Source organism: Lasioglossum baleicum, chromosome 11, assembly GCF_051020765.1.
Source record: "Lasioglossum baleicum chromosome 11, iyLasBale1, whole genome shotgun sequence".
NCBI classification, from domain to species: Eukaryota; Metazoa; Arthropoda; class Insecta; order Hymenoptera; family Halictidae; genus Lasioglossum; species Lasioglossum baleicum.
Genome location: NC_134939.1, coordinates 17,773,656 through 17,788,759, shown reverse-complemented (window position 1 = coordinate 17,788,759; position 15,104 = coordinate 17,773,656). Strand labels below are relative to the sequence as shown.

At 47.7% G+C, this 15,104-nt stretch overlaps 1 protein-coding gene across 4 annotated transcripts in view; it reads right to left on the bottom strand.

Moving 5' to 3' along the window:
- Ets98b (DNA-binding protein Ets98B) overlaps positions 1-15,104 on the bottom strand; it is a 65,438-nt gene that overhangs the window by 14,438 nt on the left and 35,896 nt on the right. For all 4 annotated transcript variants that reach the window (XM_076433949.1, XM_076433948.1, XM_076433950.1 and 1 more), the window contains exons 2-5: positions 9,863-10,257; positions 8,839-9,509; positions 6,720-6,874; positions 186-384 (exon numbers count right to left, since the gene is read on the bottom strand). In XM_076433949.1, coding sequence (XP_076290064.1) covers positions 186-384; positions 6,720-6,874; positions 8,839-9,509; positions 9,863-10,257 — 1,420 coding nt within the window. The remainder of the gene's footprint in view (positions 1-185; positions 385-6,719; positions 6,875-8,838; positions 9,510-9,862; positions 10,258-15,104) is intronic.

The following is a 15,104-nucleotide window of genomic DNA, read 5'->3' as shown; positions in this document are numbered from 1 at the left end:
ATCGAAAGGTCCGATTCTTATCCGATCGATTCTTATCGTTAATAAATAATATGTATAATAAATAAATATTAATCTTGTTATTAATAAGCTTTTCTGTTAGCTGCGAAGATCAAGAACTTGTAGTTGTAATTCGAGAGAAAAGTACGATACAAGCGAAGAGTATGACAATTGAGAAGTGGACTCACCATCGGAGAAGTCCACGCTGCAAGACGAGCCTTTCACACTGACGTTAGCAGCGTTTCCAATCGTGGACGAACCTGTTGCGTTGTTGTTCGGGGTTTGAACAACACCAGCGGGACTCCAGGAAGCTGCCAATGTGTTGCGCGGAGACTCTTCCACGGCTGCCTTCCAAATTTCCAGCTGTGCGTGCAGCATGCTTCCGCACTAGAACATCAAACGAAGAGTAGCGTCGTTAATCTTTGGCTCTTTGCCGTTCTTCGTGGAAATCATTACTCTTTCGCATGAAATTCTGTCGACACAGATTTTGCGAAGAATAATTAAAGCTAAAGCTATCGGATCCCGCTGTCGCGCCGCGCCGAGCCGGCACCTCTGGAAATATTCCATGTGCCATTTAAAAACTGTGGTGTCCAAGGTGTCAAATTATTAAGGCCGCCTTAATAAAAACTGTAGGTCCCGTCGCTTAATAACCCTAGCAGTTGAGATGCGATGTAAAACCAAAATATAGAAAAAAAAGAACACTAAAGCTACCGAGCCTTAAAAGTAAAACAGTGGTACATGTTATCTTATAAAAATGACAAGATTGATTTCATTTAGACTTTGCGCAGCTCCTATTGTAATATGTGCTCCACTAAAGGTATATCTATACAATCATTTCTTATGAAATTATTTTTATTATATGAATAATCGTAAAATAAAAAATTTGGAACCGGTGATTTTGACCGGTGATGGTTAGTGTTAAAGATCTCGCAAGTACCAATGGTACGTTCAGAGAAACGCACCCGTGATTGTTTACAGCGATTCGCCCCGGCCCCGGACGATTACACTTTGTTCAATATTCATGAAAGATTGTAATGCGTTCGCGAGAGTTGTTCCTGTATTTTCGATAAACGACGTTATCGCGAATGACTCCATACAGACTTCATTTGCATGAATACCTGTACACTGTACACCGAGGGGCGGGTAGGACATTCCGCGAATGTGTTCGGATACTTCTGCCGTACGGCTGGTGTTCGCCAGTAAGAGGAGAATGCTGGGAACGAGACGCAGAAGGAAGATGATAAAGTAAATAAATTGATCATGTCCGAGGATTAATAATGCCTTGTCGGAGTTCCCTGCTAATGTAAAACAATTAAGCTGACTTGCAACTGCAAAAAGAGGTGTTGAACGAGAAGAATCCGAAGTATCGGGTCGAGTCGGGAACGCGAAATTAAAAAATTTCGGGATCAGGGGGCGCGGGTACCCGAATATTTCAAGATTTTCGAAAAAGTAGGGATTCTCGAACGAGAGTCGGGATTTTCGAAAGAATCGGGATTCTCGAAATAATTTATTCTTTATATATTTATATATAGATTAGGGACCGCTGTGTACAATTTCTGTTGCGGTCGGGACAGCGACTTTGAAGGAAGCAGATAGGCGAGGAGGAAGCGAGAAGGAAGGGTGATAAGAGTCCAAGATCGTTGGTATAAAAAAGGGGTGGGAGGCAAGGTGAAAAAAGAGGAGGTGGCTACGTAAGCGTTAGAATTCCAGAGTCGACGGAGTCGTTGCGCCGCGCCGCCGCTTCGCAGCAGAAGAGAAAGCGCGTCTTAAGACGCAACAGGCAGTCGGGCAATCCAGTCAGTCAGCTAGCCAGCAGCCAGGCAAGCGAGTCAGCAAGCCAGGCAACCGTTGACCCACTTTTCGATCGTTTCTGCCGGGCAAATAGCGCGTCCGTGCACACGAGCGCCAATCCTGTTGCTCGTGGAAGCTGTACAGGCCTTCGAGGGGGGGGGGGGGGCAGGAGGAGCTGGAGGAGCAGGAGGCAGAGGTAGAGGGGACGGGGAACAGTCAAACGAACGCACCTTAGATGCAGTTATGCGCCACGACCGCGACTGCATAGGCTACACACACGGCAGACGACGCGCGACGCCGCGCCGCCGTGCCGCTACCTACGGTTTCTGCGTGCGGGTTGCAACGCGAATCGAGTTCTAGTTGTCGACAAACGGTGCATCCGAGTCGTTGCACCTGGGGGGAGGGGGCAGTCGCCGCGCCGCGCCGGTACCCGTTTGCTTTCCCGTCTTCCCGGAACGGTCAGTCGCGCCGATTCGTAAAATTCTCGATACGGTGACACACGGATACCGGATGAGTGAAAATTCTTCGATCCGACTTTTTCGATCGGGGTATTTTTAATTGGCCCGTTTCTGTCCGCGTCCGACCTTAATTCAACCAGCTCTGAACAGTGTACGCCGTTTATCAATTACGTCTAACGAGAAAGTAGCATGTTATCGTTCGCCGGGTTGCTCGGAAAGCCTGGGCTGCGGCGATGCACGCGAATCATTTGCATATTTTTCACCCGGGTTGCTTCCCACGCGAGTACGTTCGGTACGTCGCTGGAAGATACCGATGATCGAGGCTAATGCCGGCCGAATGATTTCAGATTGCTACTTGGTCGAACGCTCGGCCCCGCGACGTATTAAGTCGTTCGGGAAATCGGAGTGCATCCGATGCAAATTGCAATGCGGAGAACTCTCTCTCTCTCTCTCTCTCTCTCTCTCTCTCTCTCTCTCTCTCTGTTCGAACTCGAATTCGGATCCGCGAGACAACCGGGCAGGAGAGTACGAATACGATCGAAAATAAAGATTCGGGCCCCCGTGTAATTTCAGCTGCTATGCTCGGTTATGTCGTGGCAATGGGAACCAGCGCAGCGCGGCGATCGCTCGGCAACGTTCCGGGAATCGGATTCCCACCGAACCATTATTGCGAGTCGGCTCGCACGCCGAACGTCCATAACGAATGTGGGATGCATTAATGACTTCTTCGGCGTACGCGAACGCTATGAATTTCTTTAACCTTCGCTTCGCACCGTTCAATTTCTGGCCAGCTCCGCGACCGAGAGGGCCCACCGCGCCGCGGCCCCTTACTCGCCTAGCAACCCGTCTTTCGCCTATCCGGCTCATGAATTATGATCCGGAGCAATAAAGGATCTGGGATAACGAGATCGATATCGTCGGATTTATGCGATCCGCGAGGGAACAAACTGTCCTGTGAAACACTGACATTTTTACCGAAACCCTGAATAGAATGGATGCGACGAGTCCGATGCATTATACATCGCGGCCGCGCTAATTGTTCTAGGCCAATGTGCCTTCGTTACCAACCTTGCCTCTGGGAATCGTTAATCATTCGCCTGCTGAATTTTTCTCTGAATCCGTCGATAAAGGTCAAGTAATTATGTGCCAATTCATGAACTTCGTAATGCATGAAAACTGTGTTAATTTCGAATATTCTTAATGGGTGAAATTGATTTGCGAAAGGGGTGAATTTCGAGTGCAAAACCTACACATGTCGAAATGAAATTTTTCGACGAAACTGCGGCGGCGCGGCGCGGCGTCGAAGACAGCTGGAGTCTCGCTTAGGAATTTGAAAGGGATAGCGCATCGATTCGCTTGTCACGGGTGGAAATAAAGCGAGTAGGATCCTATCGAAGGCCACGGAAACGAGGGAAGAATCTACGAAATTATAGATAGCGCATAACCGCGAGCATGCTCATGATTCCACGTTACGGAGACTGCCGCGCAGCGCGCATCGTAGTATAATTATCCAATTACAAGACGTAAAGCTGAATCCATTATGCATGACTACCTTAACCCCCTGCGCGCGCTTGCGATGCGCTCGTCGATGCACCGCGTTGCGCGCAGGCATTTCATTCGCCATTAATTTCTATTGCGTTTGGTACGTGGTAGTACGTACGATTTCAAGAGACAGAGATCGTCTGCCGATATGTACATCGGTGTGTATCGGGACCGGGCTCCTTCGCTCTTACGAACTAGACCGTTACTCCTCGTCGGCTAGACGTTTGCATTGCAAAATTCTCTGCCCGGTCTCATCATGGATCGTGACCATTATCCAGTCGAGCCTCGAACTCGCCGTTCAATACATTACCGGACGACGGACGACAAACGAGTTATTATCCTCCTCGACGAGCTCGGTGCCAACCGTTAATGAACGCTTTTCGGACATCCCTCGAACACTCGAGAATCGTGGAACTCGGAAACCCCTTCCTCTGTATTTTTGAAGGCTGTGCTTAGTTCTACATTTCTTAAGGGGGTAGATCCGTTTTTCCAGGATTGCAACGGTGCGGGACGCATTTTTCGCGCTTGCTGCTGCTGGTGCAATATACAGTCCAGCCTGCCAACGTTTAAACCGAACGAAAATAAAATAAGTAACAAGAGATCTTTGCAAAAATAACTACAGAAGCTCCAGTTTCGAATAGAAGCTGGATCTTTTTTGGACAACCGGTAGAAAGATAATTAACGAACCTAGCGTTAATTCCCGACGATTATTTACCGTGGTATACTTCGATAACGAACGACGCGCGACGCCTCGTGCCGCGGCTCGAAGAAAGCATTCGCAAACATCACCGAGTCGGATATATCATCTCCGTCGAGGAGCGTAATCAATATGAGAGCGGACGATATTTATTAGACCTGCATACGGAGTTGCAACGACTCGGTGCGGTGGTGTGTACGCCGCCGAAAACGTTAAATAATGCACCGACGTCTTGTGCTCCGGTCTTTAAACCCGCGGTATAAAGTTATCTCGGCGGCAGCCGCATCAAAGCCATCAGTTACATGTGACCAAACATAAATCCACATCTCCCGGCAGCGAAACGTATGAAACAAGATAACAAGAATTAAGTACCGTTTCACCGTGGCGAAGAAGAACAAGAAGAAAAGGAGGTGGAGGAGGAGGAGGTGGGGAGGAGAGGGGCAGAAGATTCACCCCGAGCGAAAACCGAGTGAAATGAATACGAGAAACGCGCGTCCGCGGCAAAGAGAGGTCTCCTCGGTTTTGCTAATCTCCTCCGAAGACAAATGGACGTTTCTAAACATCGAAGCCGCGGGTATTTTGCATTCGTGCGCGACTCAAATGTCGACGATCGGAACCGCGACGTGTGTACACTGTACACTCCGCGACAAAAAGATCACGCATCTTCAAACATCCCGATTTTCCACAGACATTTCATAGAAATTTCATTATTAACCCTTGGCAATCGAGGGGTGCCTCGGAGTCATCACTAAAAATATTTTTCACATTATTTACCATTTGGACTCGGTGCAATTTTAATTCCGAAATCAAGCGGTGGCAAAGAGCTGGATAACGGTCCACGAGCGCATTCGATACAGAGATCTCGCAATCGGTCGCGCACTAAAACGATGTATTCCGCGCGATGCACAAAAGGTATCGGGAGAATCCTGGTTCCGTTAAGCGGCGCGCGAACCGTATTATTACGCCAGTTGCTTACTCATGCCGTTCTGGCCTGTTCGACTACGACGAAAGAACGTGGACAACCGCGTTGCCGATTTCCAGGAAATTCACTTTCACCGGACCTTACCTTGCCTTGGGTCCGCGAGCGTTTCTCGAGCGAGTCGCGTCATTAGCTTATTTATCGATTGCCGGACCCGGGACCCCCGAGCTTCTCCGTCCGCTTCGTTTCCTTCTCGTCTTTCCACCCGCAACAAAATGGCCACGCGCGATTTACTCGTTGAATCGATCGGCCAGCTGATAGAATGCGAGTGTAACTTGATACTCGAAGAAACGAAGAAACGAAGAAATCTATCTAGCTCTCATTTCTTACAATCGATTAAGAACATTTTAGCTTCTACCATTGTTTACTTGTTGCATTTTCAATTACTAGCCGTTCTCACGGTAGCCTGGAAGTGCTTTGGTTCGACGGTACAGTGGGCTTTTCGTTAGCGTGTCATTAGGCGACCGATTACTCTTCTCCTTGGACTGTCCGCGAACCGTGTTGCTTCTATCTTTATTCGCTCGATCGGATAAGCGCGAGGAATGCGTTTTCCAGGTTTCCTTGGTTGACCAGTTTCCTCTGGGAAAGTCTACTCTTCGAACCGGATAATTTGTGGGAGAGTGGTCCGGTTCTGGACCAATTGCCATGTTTATTTTTTGTCCGTTTGGTTTTTGTGCTAATTGCAGGCGAGCGAGGCCGTAAGAAATTTTCTTAGTCGAGATATCTCGAGCGTCGCTCTCGGTTGCGTTTCGGGAACAGCAGTTCTAGAATCTATGTAAAGATATGTATCTATGTCCAGAAAAGACAATTCGCGCAAACATTTCGCTACCTACGGCTGTGCATTATCTTGCGAGCGAGTAGTTTCGCCGAGCGATAACGCCAAACACGAAATCCGTTGTAAATTCTTGGTTGAACGTGAGATAACCTCTTTGGAAAAAACGTCTGCGACATTGCAGATAACGTGGCAGAGCGTGGCGTTCGCGATTCATTTATGACTTGACTTTTCTAATTGTTTACCTGGTTAATCGGAATCAAATCTAAATTCACCGTGCCTCGTTCGAAGACTCGCCCCGCTGCTCCTGTTGTTTTCGAGCGAATTTTTCAGTGGAATTTCTATTTACTTGAAGATAAGTTGCATAATCTCGAGGCTGCATTCTTTCGGGTTAACGAGCGAGAACCCGGAGAACACGAGAGAAGGTGAGCGCGCAGCGCAGGGGTTGCATAATTGGGGAGGGATTGAATTCGCGCGACTCACCTGAGGTGCACGCTGACAGAACTCCTCCTCCGTGAGTGACGTCAACGTTGCGCCGTCGACGTTGAAGCTCTCCAATGGCACCGAGGGCAACTGCAATTGCCTTCTGGCCCATTGTATCCAGGCGGCTACGTCCGCTGCACTCCAGCGTCGTGGCTCTGCAACAACAGCACACCGTTCTCATACCTTACTTCCTACAATTTCTTTCCTCGATTTCAACTTTTAACATCAGCGTCTCGGTCAACGTCTTTCATTAACCCCTTGCCAGGCAATATCGCTATCACAGTCAAGCTTCCAAGTATTCGCACACGCAAGTAAGGCTTTTCGGCCTCGCATTTCTTAAATAGGTGATATCGCGAATTGTTGTGCAAAATAAAAATGTACCTGTTCTTTAAAAAATTTTAACAAGTCGTAAATCAGATAACAGTATTCTACAATCCTTCCAAATGTCTTCACAATTTTCTTCTCCACTTCTGACGATGATTAGACACGCGAAATTTCTAATCACACTGCAAATGTCACTAACGTCTGTTACCGTTACCGTTACCGTACATGCTCCTAAAAATGTGTACATACTATATAGGCACGTCGTCTATTAATCACAGAATAAAAGGTTTGAATCGGTCGAATTTCACTTGTGTCGATTTCGTAACGAAACTTTCTACGACCAAATCGTTTTCCCGTTTTCTGAATTCTTGTTTATTCGTACGGGAAAGTGGACTGGGGGGGGGGTTCATGCTGGCATTTTTCTAACATTTCGACAGGGGAACTGTAGCGGAAGCATAACCGGTGACCTTGGGCGAAGCCTCGAAATTTCGTAACCGCTCACTCGGGCTTACGATGCGCGAGTTCGTAACTTATTTCGAGCATGACATCACGTTACGAACTAATAGTCGAACCGGTCGCTCTCTAGCTACGTCCACGAAGATAACGTCGAAGCGTCGCCCGCGGCAAGGTAGCAAGAAGGCCTAAGTGTCTAATGGACACTCACGCACCTTCTTATTACCAGCCGAGCACTATATATATATCTCCACGATTTATATATTTATTATGCCACAATCTCTGCCGAGCGGCCATTAAGTCCTCTAACGGTGTGGAACACTTTTTTTTATCACCGGCTGGCTGTCCCTGTGGGACACTGTAAATTGCCGTGTAATTTTCATACAATCAACCATGTTGTCTTTTTTTTACGGCCGAGCAATTATGCTCGCGATTTTCACCGGCTGAGAAACAGTTGGTTGGTCGTTAATGAACCTTTGCTACAATCTACAATTCGAGAACTCGTGTGCGCTCAACGAAATCAGTTCCGAATAGACTACGGATTTTTTGTGCATTCGTGGCGAAAATGAGTAGCGGGAAAATGGTGAAAACATTCCAAGGATTTCAAGATGTCAACTCGAGTGGTGACCCTGAGGCGCCACCAAATATTGCTTGACCGTTATTCGAGATATTTACATTATTAAATATAATATCTTGGTCAATTATTAAACATTTAAGTATTGTATGAGTTATTATATCAATTTCATACATACATATATGTATAATATAATATATAATATCTCATAAATATTCTAGGACGAAATAAAATAGCTTCGAGTGCAAAGGGTTAAGAAAGGAAATCAATTTCTATTTTAGTGCAGTTTCTTGCAATCGCGGTGGAACATTTTTATTTGAATGCACCGCCTTGTTTAAATGCTCTGGGTCCATTTCAGAGTTGTGCTAATTCAATTACATTGTATTTCAATTATATGTATAGTAATTCAACTGCGTAATAACTGAATTACATCATTCACACACCTTTCAATTAATGCAATTTACTAAGTATTTTAATCTGATGTGTAATTTAAATACATATAATATTCAAATACACAGAACTTTGAAGAAGTGCTATATATTTTTGTTTTTCGTAGTTTCTATTCCTCCTCATTGTACTCGAATTGCATTTGCGAATTGCATCGTAATTTAATTGAATGAAGATCTGAATTAGAAATTACAATGTACTTGACAATTACTTCGTAATTATATGTATAATTCCCGGAGTAATTCAATTGTAATTGTGCACAACTCTGGTCCATTTGAGCAAGAAGAGGTGCGAGAAGGTAAAAGCCGCCTGGAGGCTCACCTGGATGGATGCCGAGCGCCACGCAGGTGTTGTCAAAGTCTTTTTGCAGCTGTTGAATGGCAAGGCTGAGGACAGGTTCGATCTGTTCTCTGGTGAGGTCCCCGACGCACTCGCCGGGTTCCATGTCCTCGACGAACCCCGTGCCGACGTTCCCGAGATCTACGGGTCTCAAGTTGTACTTCTTCTGGAAGCTAGTGTCCCTCAGGACCTCCCTCAGCAACTGGTGGTCGCTCTTCTGTCCGTCCTTGAACAGTTCCTCCTCCTTCTGCAAGGGATTCGCGACCTCTTCGTCGTGCACTCTCTCCAGTTTCAACACGTTCGTCCTGGTGACGTCGGCCAAGTCCTTTCTAACTCCCTTGAAGAGCAAGCTCCTCAAAGGGGAGCTGTTGGTTTCGATGTCGATCGGATCGGGCGACGAGCAGGTCGTCGACGAGGACGACGTCAAACCCGAAGAGCTGCTCGCGACGCTGTTGGTGCTGCTACAGCTACGCGGCTCCTCCTTGAATAGGATTTCCTTCAGCAACGGGTGACCCTGCACTGCGGCATCTTCCTTCTTCGCGAAGAAGTCCGCGTCAAGGCTGTTGTAGATGTCCTCTTCCGTTCGGGGCGGCGTGCACGGCACCGTGCAGTCCGTCGAGTCCTCTCGATAGCCCAGACTCTCCGCCAAGAGCCTGTAATCAGAGCCACCGGCGCGGCGCGGCGCCGCGATGTCACTCTCTATCGCTCGATCACGCTGTTTCACGTGCGGTGTGTCATGTGCGTCCGATTTAAATTATTTTAAATTATGTCCTTGAGAATCGAAAAGACGAGGAACTGATTCGGAGGAACGAGCTGCTTCGAATAGACAGTCTCCGTTAGTCGGTAGTTCTGGGAGAAAAGTCTGGGGTCCAATAGCGAAGATGACTATACTGATCGCGAGAAGACAGAGATAGTTAATCTAATGATTAGATAATTATGTCGAACATCACCAGGAGGTGCTACAGCCGTGGATATTTTTATCTGAGGCTGCCCACGATCGATTTACCTGGATTCCTGCAAGATGGCCAGCAGATCGAGGCTCTTCTCCCTCTTGACCGGTTGTTTGGCGGACGGTTCCGGGCTGGTCGGGTAAAATTGTGCGCTCTGAGGGCTTCTGGGTACGTAGTAGGGACTGGTTGGATATCCTGGCGAACCCTCGTGCGAGTAATTAGGGGATAGCGGCAGTTCACCACCTGCGCCTGGATACGGCGGGCTCGAGTACGTGGTGATAGGTGAGCCGGGACGCGGCGATTCTGCTTCTTGTTTGATTTGGGCTGGTTTCAATGTGCTCTGCACGTTTGTCGCGCCATAATCGTCCGAGAGGAGGGACAGATCGAACTGGAATGTGCTGTAATCGAACGACGGCGAGTAGCCGGCTGCGGATGGTACTGTCTGTGGCATCTGGAACAGACAATATCTAATTAGTTGCACGAATACGTTGACTTTTCACAGAGAATTCCACGAAATCAAAATCATTGAGACGCGGTTTCCGGCGTGTCCGAACGGTGTTTTTGTTTCTTTGGATTGTTGGTCCGCGCGTACAAGTGTAAACGAATACGAATACGAAGACGCTAAGACGTCTGAACGGGGGGTCTTGTCCAATGCAATAAAAATTGAAAAGTCAAGATTTGAGGTACTTTCGATCGCGCCAAATTTTGATATTACCGCTTTCGTCGTGGAACATTGAACCGGTTCGGGAATATCGAAGTGGAGCAAGTTTTAAATTGCAGGTTCGCTGTCGACGGTTTAAAGATGAAGAGTCGAGCGGTGGGTTTCGTGTTCCATCGGTATTTATAACTGCTGCCGGCCGATAAAACTGCAGAATTTACTCGAGGACCGTGCGAGTCGAAAGATCTAGTAGAAATGATACACTTTCCCCGAGAGCGCCTCGGTGGACCCAAGGGACCATTTATCTTTCCGCGTGTTTATTGCCCGTCCCTCGCTTAAACTCGCGTCAGTTTGTTACGCTCCGTAAGTCACTTATGGCTCCGGGCGATCTCGGGCCCCATCTTTGAAACCCGCGAACCCACCGTGGCGGCGCGCGGCGAGGCGATATCGTTCCGTCAAATGTCCAATTTCAGAGAGAGCGTCACGACGATCAATGCTGCAAGAACAGCTTCCAGCGAATTTACGAAATTCTCCGACACCGCGCCGCACCGGCCCGCTATAGTCTAGAAACAGAGTAAGAACTGAGGAACCCGAAAATTTTTATTCTTCGGAGACCCGAACGTCATAGATTTTCGATTTACAGACCGATTTCCAGACCATAGTGCGGCGCGGCGCGACGCGACGCGACGCGACGCGACGTCGCGGGTCTGTCGTCTGCGAGTAGAAAGTGCCGTTCTTTGTCAGACAGGCGAAGAAAATCCTCGAACATGAGCGAACGAATTGGGACAATGTACAATATAAGAAGAGGTGAGAAACTAATCGGCGAATGCGTTTGCAACAGGTGCGTTATTACTATTTTACTTTCACAACAAGGAATACCTGAGTCGATTGAAGAATTTTTTAAAGAGGACATAAAACTCTGTTGGGGCCGATTTCGATACGATTTCATTACGAAATAAAACGGCAGAGTCCTGCAGGTAGAAAGTGGCAAGGATAAGATTCTCCGGGCATTGTAATTCGCCTGAAATTGCGGCGGTCTCGTGTTTCTCGAGCAAGGGTCTTCAGGTTATTGTACGGCCTCCGATTCGCATAACGCCGAGCATTCCAGAGTCCGGCTCGGTTAAATCAAAGAAAGCTGTAGGGAGAGCGACGGGGATCGGTAATTAAAACTTCACCCCTGTATATCGAGGTTGGGGTCAGAGGGGTTGCGATAGGGGGCCGGCGCGAAAATGTTGGGCTCGCGAGATGGAGCCCGCCGATAATAAATATCGTTACGGAATTTCCTTGTAAATAATCGCTAACGACTTCGCTATTATCTTTCCACCCGGTGAAAAAGAAGGCGGGGGATGCAACGAGAAACACTTTCCCCAGCGAGTCTACGGACGAACGACTCGAGACGAAAGAAAGACGAAAGAAAGACGAAAGGGGAAAGGGGTTCCACGGGCGGTGATGGTGGTGGTGGTGGTGCTCGCGAGCTCTCGGTGCACCTTAAGGGCCCATTTATCTTTCCGTGTGTTTATTGCCCGTCGTGTGTTTGACCTCGCATCAGTTTGTTACGCTTTGTAAGCCCATTACAACGTTCCCAGTGCATCTTCCCTACGCTCTCAGGCGGGGTCGCGTCTGACATTTTGACGTAGTGCCCCGCAAAGGTCGACGCGAAATAAACGATTATACCCATACCCGTACCCGTTGCCCGGTACCCGTGCCTCTCGTCCACGGGGCCCGCGGATTTGCACGCTTACGCTGCCTCCTCGCTGGATATGCCCACGTTAGAGACACAATGCAACTCGTATCCCCTCCCACAACAACAACCAACACTACTACCACCTGGTTTGCACACACCGTGGCTATGTCTGCACGACCAACCAACAAGGAGAGATAAAACCCTAGGAGAAGAGATATACGGGGAAGGAAACAGGCACAAAAGAGAACCGCTTATTCCCTCGACTTCTACTAGCCTAACGCGAAAGGTCCCGCGGAGAAAGAGAATGTTTCCATCTATGCTGATGGGATCTATGGACGATGGAATTCCGTGCCGGGCTTCCCTGAATAGCTTCGGAAAGAACGGGGTGTTAGACCCCCCCTCCCAAGATCCACGCGGATACGCTGTTTCCAGTATCCTGAAATCTAGGAGCCCTTGACCCTTGTCCCCCTCCCGCGATTTCATTCCCATTTTTCCTGCCCAAACATACCACTGTGACCGCGGTCAACCCCTTTGCCGTATTCTAACGAGTCGCACTCGTCGCACTCGTCGCACTCGTCGCGAAGATTTTTAACCAAGTCTATATACATATAACAAATACGAGTGTCACGCATTTCCTTTTAAGTGAAATGAAATTTGATTAAACGTAGCCATACGGAAAATAGAAATTTTCGGGATAAAGACATTGTAACCGTAAAGGAAGCGTTACGGCAAGTAACTCCACATTTTCTAGATTGCTAGATCGCAACTAGATCGCTGTTCTACGTCGACGATCGATGCGGACCTGTTTCAATCATTTCGACGACAAAAAGAATCCTCTTATCTGACAATGAGATAATTATCACGATCGAACAGTCCAATTACTGATTGTTCTCTCCCGCTCTCCAAAACACTGTGGAAATGTTCGGAGGAAAAAGTAAAAATAAAGTAGATGACAAGGCGATCGGCAACGGAGGCCCAACGCGATATTTTTCGATTAATTGGTGGACGTTCGTGTAGGGTATATGTGAGTTTTTTTCTTCTCTCGAGGGCCGGCTTGTACAACAGAAATCGAGCCCACGACAAGTTTTTACGACTTCCTCGGTTTCCTGCTGTCTCCTTGGCCTTTCCTAAGGACCAGTCATTGACGTCACGCCGCCGCGCCGACCAACCAACGGTGCAGCTGCATTCTCTCCTTTCGTGCATTAACCATGGAATTCCACTGAAGTCACGACACGCGGATCGACCTCATCATTTCCGAAGAATCGACACATTTTTCGATGGCCGCGTCGCGTCGCACCGCGCCGCGCCGCGCCGTAACGGCCGCTCGTGGAAACTGGGACAGACGACTATACTTTCTCGAATGCGACGTGGGAAAAAATGGAATTATTGTTTCTGAAATCGATGTGCCTCCTCGGAAAGAATTGGAACGTTCTAGTCAAATGGAACACTCTGTCGTCATCTTTGTAACAACGTATCGCAAACAGAAAGCGGATTCCATGCATTTATGACAAAAACGAGTAGGTGTAGTTTAAAACAATGAACACATTGGAAGAATTTAAATATTAAGAAGGTTGTGTTGCGAGTCGGGCAGAAAATTTGTATCTGTGAAATTATGAAATAATTGGTAGCTGACGCGTTGAAACTTAAATGGTTACTTTAATCCGTGCTCGACCAATTAAAACGGTGACTCGACGAGAAGAGTGCGTAATGGGATTTTGTAGATGGCCCGAAACGTCCCGAATTTGTTTAAGCGCCAATGAGGAATTCCCGCGTCCGTTCGGAGTTCGATTTGTAGCAGCTTAGGGTGATTCAGGCGCTAATGAATGCGTCCCGAGCGAGTCAACATTTCGTTCCAGCGAGTGGACGCATTTTTCAGGGAAAGGAGCCGAGCGCGTCTTCGCCGAGAGGCAACATTAAAATGTCATTTTAATAGTTCGCGGCCGTCCATAAATCGAGCGGTGGTGAACTTTTTTCACCGTGGACACGGAATGCATATACGGGGCTACTAATTGGCCGTCTGTTTTCAGAACTCCGCTTCGAACGATTAGCGGGTAACGGGAAAAAAGAAAACCGATGCAATTCCTCATCGTCGTTACAGGCGAACCGATTGAAACGTTGCGCCTGCTCTCGCCTATTATTGGGAGTTTGCGAAACGGCCCGGTTAATTGGACAAAGCTGCGATAAAAAGCGAAAGCGAACGAGGAAAGAAGTTTATTGCGACGGCCTTGAATGGAAATCCGCGAGTGTCCCCGTTAATTTATCTAACTTTCGTACGTCTCAATCTCGAGGAGAATAATCGACCTAGCAATCCCGGCAGAAAAAACCAACGAGATAGTTCAAACGGCAAACGGCAGACGTAACCGAACGATCGTCGAAGTCGAGGTTCAAATTAAAAGGGACTATTCGTTTCGCAACGCGGCGAACGGAGAGCCGTCATTATCGCGTTACATAATTATCACAATGTCTGCGATTCGGCTCCGCGTACGACTCGCGAAAGTCCCCGATAAGTCGCCTCTGTTTATGAATCACAGTTCCCCAAGATGATTCATTAATCCGCTAGAAAGTCTCGGTTTGAAAATACGTCTGCTCGCGTATTATCTCTGTGAGTAAAATAAACAAGAGCAACTTGGTTGATGAAATAAATAATAATTATACGAGCAGAGAGAGATAGCGACGGTATCTATTATCATTGGTCAGGATTTCATAATGAACAGGCTTAATGGACGAACTTTGTACGCGATCGCCGATTACAAATCGAGATGCTGCGGACGTTCCTGATGCCGATACAAACAAAGGAGATATTTGGGTGGCCTTCGCTGCGGCACAGATTATTTTTTTGCAACTCTGACCTTCCCGTCTATGGTCGCCATTCTTCGAATAACTACGTCCATTTCATTTTTTATCATCTCATTGTCGGAATTTATCCCAGACCATGGACAATTTTTCCTGGCTGTCG